General features: G+C 33.1%; 1 protein-coding gene across 1 annotated transcript; it reads left to right on the top strand.

Annotated features, from left to right (window-relative positions):
- Positions 1 to 215: 215 nt before the first annotated feature.
- On the top strand, positions 216 to 11,994 carry LOC134719270 (uncharacterized). The gene is made up of 8 exons (XM_063582274.1): positions 216 to 547; positions 982 to 1,193; positions 2,033 to 2,142; positions 2,751 to 3,358; positions 7,908 to 8,073; positions 8,496 to 8,621; positions 10,171 to 10,309; positions 11,985 to 11,994. Exons 1-8 carry the CDS (start codon positions 293 to 295, stop codon positions 11,992 to 11,994), a joined length of 1,626 nt encoding a protein of 541 aa, XP_063438344.1. The 5' UTR covers positions 216 to 292.
- Positions 11,995 to 12,024: the final 30 nt, after the last annotated feature.

Here is a 12,024-nt window from a genome sequence, read left to right as displayed (position 1 = left end):
GAAATCTCCATGTACTCATTGTGTATTATGTAAAAGTAAACTAACAACTATTTCATCGCCAAGTTTTCCATTTGTTTTTACCGAAACTGGTAGTTACATTGCAGCTTCATATACGTCAGAGTGCCGGATTTGTATGTATAAACCAAGATATAATGTGTCGTATTATACAACAACTGAAGACGATCGTGCTAAAAGAAACATGAATGTTGAAAATACGGACTATTTTTTGAGCACTTCACAAACCTGTTTTTCTAAGAGGTATCTTGATTTATGTTCCAAACAGATTCAGTATATGGGTGCTTCATTTGAATCGATTGCTGATGTGTACAACGACCATCATAACGGAAATAATGAATATCATTTAAAGCAGTTGTCAAATTTTCAAAGAGGAAAGCAAGTGCTCACACAAGGTGTTTTAAATCCGCAACGCTTAGAGGAAGCCTGGTTTATATACAGAGTAAGCACCTATTTTCCAATAGGATTACCGATAAGTACTATGGAATCTGGATTGTTGGATATTGAAGAAATGTGTAAAATATATACTGACGTAAGTATTATATTGCAAAAAATATTTAAAAATGTATAGGTTAATAGTAAAAACAAAACATTTAAAATTTTGCAAAGCATTTTTTTTCTTAATAAGTTTGACCACTGTGCCTTAAACATGTAATACATTTAAATTGCATGGCTTTGTTTTAACACGGAGATGATTTACATTCGAATGAATTAAGCAAATCATTTTTCATATAATTTAATTATCAATATTAGTAAAATCTATTATGACTGCTGTTAACATGCTTTATATAAGAACTTAAATTTTGTTAAAATAAAATGCCAAATCGTGCAACTGCAGAACACCCGTTGACACAAAAACCGTACTTAAATGATAAGTATACACATCAGTTTGTCGAATTAATCCTGAAATCGGTAAAAATGAGAAATGACACCATGAAAATAGTTAAAAATGTGTTATTTTTTCAGAAATTTATGGCAAAACAAGAAAGTTGGATTCATCATTCGTGTGCGGTAAAGGGTTGTACAGAAGGTTACGTTACAATTGATGGTAACGAAAAGTTAAGACGAAGCATATGTTCACAAAGTGGGGAAAAGATTTTATCATCAGAAGGACTACGTGTTCAAGATTGTTGTCCAGAAGATCCTGGATTTGGAGGACGATTTAAAAAGCCTGTTAAGTATGTTTTGTCTTACTATATCTGTCTCCACTAAATTTTTTTTTTATAAGCGTATTGGAAATCTTATTGTTATCATCTCCATTGAAACTAAACCGCATTTGTTTTGGTTTTGTTCCAATCCAATAGATACCTGGTTAAAAAAGGAAGTTGTTAATTCTCGTTTGTCCAATTTTCATACTTCTTTTCCTCAGAAACTACTTAGCGATTATTTTTCAAACTTTATAAGCATTATGATTGCAAAACTCCGTACAACAATTTTACCAGCCTGTAAATAAATTCAATAGAATCTTTGAGTCATAAATGATGATAAATGACAAACTGCTGCTTCTCTAAGTAGCGTTCTATCATACATAAAAACAAAACAGAACTTTATGTTCTGGTTATATTTATATCAGCCACTCAAATTTAAGCCTTCAAACTTTGAAGGTGTGTATCAATCCAATAACACCAGAGGATCCCGAGAGATCTTTATTTTACAGAAAGTAGAATGGAGTGTTTTCAGATCCTTGTAAGCAAAGCATTGATACAAGATCTGTATTTTAATCAGATTGGTTTTTGCTTTATGTGCAATGTGTTTTTATATAAATATATATATGATTTTTTTACATTAAAATGTAATTGCAATGTTAATACGTGGAATTACTGCTTAAAAGTACATGTATGAATAATAATAAGTAAATATGCTTCCAAAAAATGTAATGTCATCAAATAGAACGGAATAGAAATGAAAAAAGTACAAATTACTTTAAAAATTTGAATAGACCGATACAAAATGAGTCTGCATTTAATGAAAAAAATAATAGGTTATAATATAATTATTTAAATTCTTGTCTATCTAGATTTTGTGTGAATCACCAAGAATGTGTTGAAAATGAGGAAAATAAAGATGGAAATGAAATGACTGTAAGAAAGTCTTCTCGGAAGCGGAAATTACCATTATACTTAAAAGGTATGTATAAAGCAGACACTTATTGTAAAACCGGCACTCATTAATGATACACAAAATAATAAGTACAATGTAGTAAAAAAAGTTGAATATTATACACTTTGATCAGCAATTGTTTGAATTAATATTGCAATAGTTAAGCGTTTTAAGTACACTCATTTATAAGAACCAAATGCACATAAAACGTTTTAAGTCTGCATTTAATAGAAATGTAAATGTAAAAGCAAATGATGTTGTGCCCGATGAATAGTACTTTTTGTTAGGTGAATATTATTCTTTTCTATTTAAAATCCAATTCATATAGAAACACTAACTAAAATGAAAGCAATATGCCGGTATATCGTTACAGAATATTGTTAAATACAATAAACATTTACAGTTTGCAAAAATGTAATGGTGCCTCGAGCCTGCAAGAGTTAGACTTGAAGATACGAGTATAAAAACTGTGAAATAAATGATACATGTATTTTTTTCTTGTAAAAAATACTTTTGTTGTTCTCCTGAATAAGTAATAAGCAATTTAATTAACACATTTATTATTCTGAATACAAATGTTTGTACAGCAATCATTGATGATACATGTATGTAGATGTATTTTTATTCTTATTTAGAATACGAAAGTTTGTACAGCGACGAAAGCATTGAGAGAATAATTGTAACAGACGAAGAAGTGAAAAGTTGCAAAGACAAATCGAAATTGAACAAGTTTTACAAAACAACAGCTGGTATGCTCTTCGTAATAAGACCATGTGGTGTCATTGTAGGTTTTGCGGAGATGTACAGCCATGAATCCCTTACACAAGTGTTTTTGCTGTTACGTAAAATGTTTTTTATGGATGACAGTTGCAAAAAAAGGATTAAGTATCTCGGTTATGACAGATGTTGTGAGTTGAAACCTTTTTTGCGTCGGCTTGTAAAGGAAAATGTTGCAGGTTCAGAAGAAATGTTAAATGATGTACAGTTTCTCGTAGACATTTTTCATGTACTGAAGCACACAAAACCCTGTTGTATGCCTTTAAACAATAACCCGTTATGTGAATTTCACCCAAAACTAGACAAATTCAGTGAAATTCATGGCTGCAACACTGAAAGTTGTGAGCAGGCTTTTAAAAAACTGAACAGGTTCAAATATTCCACCAGACATATGACAAGGCATAAACGAGTAGTTTATTTTTGTTTGATCAACTGTGACCACAATGAGAGCATTGACAATAAGACCGTATGAAATAAAATCATTAATGGAGTAGTAATAAATATATATCTGAAAATATCTTGAAATATATTTATCCCATATTTTATAATATGTACTTTTTGCATGTCAAATAGTAAACAAAAACCACGTTGGTTATTTGCCATTGTATTTGCATGGCATTTTAAGTATTGGCACTGTTATACGTAAGTCCTCGACCATTATAAAAATTGTTAAACTATATCTTTCATGAAATTTATTTAAAAAGTTTAAAATATTTCAATGTGTTTTGGTTATTGAGTATACCTAACTGATTTCAAATCAAGTATAAGTCGCTCATCATTTTAAAAGAATGGTAGATAAATAGATAGATAGATAGTTTATGTAATTTCTAAAAGTTTAAAAATTATTGATATATAAAAATGTGACCTGTCCAAAATAGGTTTGCAGGTTATAGCACATTTGTTTATAAAATTAACATTGGTACCCCAAAACAAAAGACAGTTTTTCACGATTCGTAAACATGTGACAGTTCTTATTCTCACTGTTTGTATATTCATAAAGTTCGTTCCTCAAATCATCATAAAGCATACATTCAAGTAGTACATGTTCCTCAGTTTCCATCTCACTTTTACACAAAAAGCAAGTCCGTTCATGCATTGGGAAACGTTTCGTAGCGCGCGGTTTCGAATCGTATAGGTGCAATATTTAGTGTTCATATACCTTAAACGAAACCAATGATTTATGAATGGAAATTGTATATTTCTTTGTCAATTGTCTGCTTTATATTGTTTATGTACTCTGTTTGTACTGTATATTATGTAATGCAAGGAGTGAGACTAATAAAATATTGAATCTGAATCTGTTAATTGCATGATTTATCTTATCTTATTTACCCTGGTAAATAGCTAATATAAACAAAATGAGAAGGTTTCCAGATATTTTTAGAATTGCTTCAAATTTTTATTTTATTGATGTTTGGAATTTTTTAAATTTTCATGTTGATTTGTTTAATTTTGCTTTTAAATAATGCTGTTTAAAAAAAAACCTGAATCATAAAAATATCCTAGAAACCGGTAAGAACATTGTATTGCTACGCCTCATGGTGTACTGGGGTACTTCAGGGTGTTAAAATATCCATATCTACGGATATGAACGTAGATAACTTATAATAGCCTACGGCGCTAGGAGGCATATTGACACAGCCTATGGCGCTAGGCGGCATATTGACACAGCCTACGGCGCTAGGCGGCATATTGACACAGCCTACGGCGGTAATAGTCGTATGCAGTCTTACTGTCACCCGAACTCCAACCTGGGAACAGTATTTAGTAATATATATGTTCCTGCTCCAACCCTAACCGGAGTCTGACACAACAACATAGACTTTGGTGCTAAGCGATAAATTGACACAGCCTACGGCGCTAAAAGGCACATAAACACAGTCTACGACTCTAGATGGCTTATATTTAATACAGCTTTAAAAAAAATTGTATATGCGCAATTAAGCCAGCATATATTTACATATACTTCATATACTACAGCACAAGCAGGCACATTGAACGATCTTTCCTCTAATATTCATTTGATAATAATAATAACAGCCTACGGCGCTAGGCGGCATATTGACACAGCCTACGGCGCTAGTAGTCGTATGTAGTCTTACTGTCACCCGAACTCCCACCTGGGAACAGTATACAGTAATATATATGTTCCTGCTTCAACCCTAACCGGAGTCTGACACAACAACATAGACTTTGGTGCTAGGCGATAAATTGACACTAAAAAGTAAAAACACAAAAATACCGAACTCCGAGGAAAATTCAAAAGGAAAATCCAAAATCAAAAGGCAAAATCAAAAGTCCAAACACATCAAACGAATGGATAACAACTGTCATATTCCTGACTTGGTAAAAGGCACATAAACACAGTCTACGACTCTAGATGGCTTATATTTAATACAGCTTTTTAATTAAAAAATTATATATGCGCAATTAAGCCAGCATATATTTACATATACTACATATACTACAGCACAAGCAGGCACATTGAACGATCTTTCATCTAATATTCATTTGATAATAATTTTCATGTTTGTTTAATCACTTCAGTTTCTTCATTTTAATGATCTATATATACTACTGTCATAAACTGGCTACTACAATACACATTTTTGTGACATTCATATTTTCTCTCCTGAAACTGTTGCTATGAACCTTCTTCAAACTTGAATTAATGTTAAAAATGTTTTATCAGTGTAAAAAGTCTTTGAAACAGCAAATTCCTATGCTTCAAGTTTTGTATCTGTTTCAATTGTGTGTACATTTTCTGTTCACTATACTAATATCTCCGTACCCAATCTGACATATATTATTACCATAGAGTTTATCTCCATCAGTGCTGAAGTGGGAAATACAGTAATACAACTTATTTTGTTAAATCTTTATTATTAAAATTTATTAAGTAGTTTATACCATTAACAAATTAAGTCGATTGATTCCATATATGGCGTTCAATCGAGTCTTCATGAAACACATTGAGTTGATTGATTCGACATATAACGTTCAATCGATATCGATCGTATCGATCGTTACGATCGAGTGACGTCTTCATCAAAATACATTGAGTTGATTGATTCGACATTTGACGTTCAATCGATATCGATCGTATCGATCGTTACGATCGAGTGACGTCTTAATCAAAATACATTGAGTTGATTGGTTCGACATATGTCGTTCAATTGTTATCGATCGTATCAATCGTTACAATCGAGTATCCATCATTAATACATTTAGTTGATTGAATCGACAAACAATGTTCAATCGTTATCGATCGTTTCTATCATTAAAGTTCCGTTGAATAAATCGATCGTTAATGAGTCTATTCAATTAATTCTTTTTAATTGAATTGAATTAAAACCTGAAGGAAAAATCAACTCTTGTCGAATCAATCGATTGTCGGATACTGTACCTTAATGCTATGAGCCTGACTGTTCATTTGGTATCTTTTGTTTTAGCCATGGTGTTGTCAGTTTATTTTTGATCTATGAGCCTGACTGTACGTTTGATATCTTTTGTTTTAGCCATGGTGTTGTCAGTTTATTTTTGATCTATGAGCCTGACTGTTCGTTTGGTATCTTTTGTTTTAGCCATGGTGTTGTCAGTTTATTTTTGATCTATGAGCCTGACTGTTCGTTTGGTATCTTTTGTTTTAGCCATGGTGTTGTCAGTTTATTTTTGATCTATGAGCCTGACTGTTCGTTAGGTATCCTTTGTTTTAGCCATGGTGTTGTCAGTTTATTTTTGATCTATGAGCCTGACTGTTCGTTATGTATCCTTTGTTTTAGCCATGGTGTTGTCAGTTTATTTTTGATCTATGAGCCTGACTGTTCGTTTGGTATCTTTTGTTTTAGCCATGGTGTTGTCAGTTTATTTTTGATCTATGAGCCTGACTGTTCGTTTGGTATCTTTTTTCTATTTTTGTCATGGTGTTGTCAGTTTATTTTTGATCTATGAGCCTGACTGTTCATTTGGTATTTGTTTTAGCCATGGTGTTGTCAGCTTATTTTTGATCTATGAGCCTGACTGTTCGTTTGGTATCTTTTGTTTAAGCCATGGTGTTGTTAGTTTATTTGTGATCTATGAGCCTGACTGTTCGTTTGGTATCGATTCCTATTTTAGCCATGGTGTTGTCAGTTTATTTTTGATCTATGAGCCTGACTGTTCGTTTGGTATCTATTCCTATTTTAGCCATGGTGTTGTCAGTTTATTTTTGATCTATGAGCCTGACTGTTCCTTTGGTAACTTTTGTTTTAGCCATGGTGTTGTCAGTTTACTTTTGATCTATGAGCCTGACTGTTAGTTTGGTATCTTTTGTTTAAGCCATAGTGTTGTCAGTTTATTTTTTATCTATGAGCCTGACTGTTAGTTTGGTATCTTTTGTTTTAGCCATGGTGTTGTCAGTTTATTTTAGATCTATGAGCCTGACTGTTTGTTTGGTATCTTTTGTTTTAGCCATGGTGTTGTCAGTTTATTTTTGGTGAGCCTGACTGTTCGTTAGGTATCCTTTGTTTTAGCCATGGTGTTGTCAGTTTATTTTTGATGAGCCTGACTGTTAGTTTGGTATCTTTTGTTTTAGCCATGGTGTTGTCAGTTTATTTTTGATGAGCCTGACTGTTAGTTTGGTATCTTTTGTTTTAGCCATGGTGTTGTTAGTTTATTTTTGATCTATGAGCCTGACTGTTAGTTTGGTATCTTTTGTTTTAGCCATGGTGTTGTCAGTTTATTTTTGATGAGCCTGACTGTTAGTTTGGTATCTTTTGTTTTAGCCATGGTGTTGTTAGTTTATTTTTGATCTATGAGCCTGACTGTTAGTTTGGTATCTTTTGTTTTAGCCATGGTGTTGTAAGTTTATTTTTGATGAGCCTGACTGTAATTAACTTAAAGAAGACTATTTGTCTTCATGTAAATAAAGATTACTTGTACATGTAGTAACCCTGGATGCCATATAGACTAGATAGTGAAAGTATATTACCAAAACATTTATAACATTTTGAACTATTGTTAATTTTATTTTCTAGATCTTGAAATCTAAAGGTTACAACAAGCTATTGATACAGATTGGACGATGTGCCTTTGATCCATCTACAGAATGTTCTGTGAGAGGGTTCACGGTAGAATATTACAGATATAAACCCTCCATAGCTGATGACATCAGTGACGCTTCACTGGTCATAAGTCATGCAGGTAACTATAGTAACCAGATGTAAACCATCCATAGCTGATGACATCAGTAACGCTTCACTGGTCATAAGTCATGCAGGTAACTATAGTAACCAGATATAAACCATCCATAGCTGATGACATCAGTAACACTTCACTGGTCATAAGTCATGCAGGTACATTTGTAACTATAGTAACCAGATATAAACCATCCACAGCTGATGACATCAGTAACGCTTCACTGGTCATAAGTCATGCAGGTAACTATAGTAACCAGATATAAACCATCCATAGCTGTTGACATCAGTAACGCTTCACTGGTCATAAGTCATGCAGGTAACTATAGTAACCAGATATAAACCATCCATAGCTGATGACATCAGTAATGCTTCACTGGTCATAAGTCATGCAGGTAACTATAGTAACCAGATATAAACCATCCATAGCTGATGACATCAGTAACACTTCACTGGTCATAAGTCATGCAGGTACATTTGTAACTATAGTAACCAGATATAAACCATCCACAGCTGATGACATCAGTAACGCTTCACTGGTCATAAGTCATGCAGGTAACTATAGTAACCAGATATAAACCTTCCATAGCTGATGACATCAGTAACGCTTCACTGGTCATAAGTCATGCAGGTAACTATAGTAACTAGATATAAACCCTCCATAGCTGATGACATCAGTAACGCTTCACTGGTCATAAGTCATGCAGGTAACTATAGTAACTAGATATAAACCCTCCATAGCTGATGACATCAGTAACGCTTCACTGGTCATAAGTCATGCAGGTAACTATAGTAACCAGATATAAACCTTCCATAGCTGATGACATCAGTAACGCTTCACTGGTCATAAGTCATGCAGGTAACTATAGTAACTAGATATAAACCCTCCATAGCTGATGACATCAGTAACGCTTCACTGGTCATAAGTCATGCAGGTAACTATAGTAACTAGATATAAACCCTCCATAGCTGATGACATCAGTGACGCTTCACTGGTCATAAGTCATGCAGGTAACTATAGTAACCAGATATAAACCTTCCATAGCTGATGACATCAGTAACGCTTCACTGGTCATAAGTCATGCAGGTAACTATAGTAACCAGATATAAACCTTCCATAGCTGATGACATCAGTGACGCTTCACTGGTCATAAGTCATGCAGGTAACTATAGTAACCAGATATATACCCTCCATAGCTGATGACATCAGTAACACTTCAATGGTCTTAAGTCATGCAGGTAACTATAGTAGCCAGATATAAACCCTCCATAGCTGATGACATCAGTAACGCTTCACTGGTCATAAGTCATGCAGGTAACTATAGTAACCAGATATAAACCCTCCATAGCTGATGACATCAGTGACGCTTCACTGGTCATAAGTCATGCAGGTAACTATAGTAACCAGATATTAACACTCTATAGCTGATGACATCAGTAATGCTTCACTGGTCATAAGTCATGCAGGTAACTATAGTAACTAGATATAAACCCTCCATAGCTGATGACATCAGTAATGCTTCACTGGTCATAAGTCATGCAGGTAACTATATTTACAAGATATATACTGTAATTTCAGAAATTATTGCATGCATTTATTTTTGCGATTGTGTCATTTTAGACTTAAATGCGATTTTTAATTTTTACGATTTTGAGAAAATTTCCTGTTTAATTCATAATTAACATTTCAAAATGTGAGTGTAAATTATTGGGTTAACAGCTCTCTTGCATTTTTCACAATAATAAAAACCTCGAAATAGTTCCTGAATTTACATCCATTACTAGCAAATACTTAGTTTCATGAGTTAATACCAAACTCCGAGGAAAAACTAAAAGTCCTCAATCAATCTGCAAAATCAAAAGCTCAAACACAACAAACGAATGGACAAAATCTGTCATATTTCTGTCTTGGATTAAATCTGGTGTTAAAGCGCTAAACATCTTCATTATATGTCAGTTGAATCAAATTCCATTATATCGACAACTATGTGCAAACAAAACAAACAGAGAGATTTTTCAGTATAATTATATATATGTGACTGTTAAGCATGTTTAGTGGCATTGATTGAGCAAAATAATTACTGAAATTGTTTTTATATTATAGGAGCCGGGAGTTGTTTAGAAAGTCTAACTGCTAATAAACCTTTACTGGTAGTAGTTAATGATGAACTTATGAACAATCATCAATTAGAGTTAGCTAGACAACTGAAGAAAGATGGCAACATAGAATATTGTGATTGCAGGTATGGGAATTATTGCTATTTTCTGTTTTTGTCTCTTGCGTAACGTCTCTCCAGTCTTGTTAGCACTCTCACATGTAAATTTCTTGATAGATCTATGTCAGCAATGTTAGACAAGATCCCAAATCAGTGCCGATCAATTGTTTTTAAAAGAGTTATGCCCCTTGGAAACATTAACCTTATAGAAAATTGTATCGTTAGAGCTGTCATGTGTTCAACTCTTGCCTATATCCTCTGTTTATTTCAGCAACATCTTTAACGCTTACCAAAATAAGTTCTGATCAAATATTTTTAACAAGTTATGGCCCTTGGAAATATAAATTATAATCGAAATTACATTAGATTTGCATGGAAGTCTTCCTTTCTCTCAAGATATTTAAAAAAGGTTTTCATGAATGTGACCTACCGAATTAGACTATTTACTGGATTTGTAATCACATAAGCAACACGACGGGTGTCACATGTGGAGCAGGATCTGCTTACCCTTCCGGAGCACCTGAGATCACCCCTAGTATTGGTGGAGTTTGTGTTGTTTATTCTTTAGTTTTCTATGTTGTGTCATGTGCACTATTGTTTTTCTGTTTGTTTTTTTCATTATTTTAGCCATGGCGTTGTCAGTTTTTTTTTAGATTTATGAGTTTGACTGTCCCTTCGGTATCTTTCATCCCTCTTATAAAAAAACCCAGCAAAAACATGCTTTCGTGCAGTTGTTGACCTTGTACGTAGGACAGAAACATACATGTGTAATGCAGTGGACTTTGGAATTTCTTTTTCATTTCCTAATGACTTTTTTATGTGTTAATTTTTCATATCATGCTACTTGCCCAAAATTGAAAAATATCACCAGAAATTAAAAGTGCAATTGACGTTGTCAAAGTAAACATCAACAACATCATAGGCAAAATAGTGATCATAAGATTATCCATGGTTTTTCAAACTTGAGTATAATTCTTGTCCAAATCTCATCTCAGGGTTGTCACCCTTCGTTGGGATTGTACTCGACATGTAGCTAAGAAATACCTGCTCCTTTAAAAAAAAAAATGAATATCTGATGGTTTTTAAAATAAGAAGTTTATGATTGGTTTGTTAAAAGAAAATAGTTAAGGATTAGTTTGGTATGAAAAAAAAAAAGTTAATGATTGGTTTGGTATAAAAAAAAAAATAGTTAATGATTGGTTTGAACATACGTTTTAAAAATAGATAAATTTGTAGTGATGAGATATGATCTATAAAAACAAGTGTTGGACAAGAAGCTTAATTACTTATACAAGTGTCTCTTTTAATGGCTAGATGAAGCAAATTTTAGTTTTTATCAACAATATCAGAGTAACTCTTGAATTCTTTTTCTGCATCAATGTCTGCATGCAAAGCAGCAACCAGTATGAAGAAATTAACCCAAAAAATCTAAATACCAGGAGTCGGTTTCACCAAAAAACTTACAATTAAGACTTCTCATAAGTCATGAATAATTCATTATACTTAGGATAACCTTAGTCGTAAGTTTTTTTGTGAAATTAACACCAGTAATTACAGCTCACATATAGATTTTGCCATTTCTCACTTGTCCACTTGGATTGATTCCTGTAGTTATTTGGTAGTCTTCCAGATTTGATTGGATTTTGCCATTTCTCACTTGTCCACTTGGATTGATTCCTGTAGTTATTTGGTTGTCTTCCAGATTTGATTAGATTTTTCCATTTCTCACTTATTCACTTGGA

Source organism: Mytilus trossulus, chromosome 5 (genome assembly GCF_036588685.1).
Source record: "Mytilus trossulus isolate FHL-02 chromosome 5, PNRI_Mtr1.1.1.hap1, whole genome shotgun sequence".
Taxonomy (NCBI): domain Eukaryota; kingdom Metazoa; phylum Mollusca; class Bivalvia; order Mytilida; family Mytilidae; genus Mytilus; species Mytilus trossulus.
Note: the sequence above shows the minus strand (reverse complement) of the source record. Positions and strands in the feature narration are given on the sequence as shown.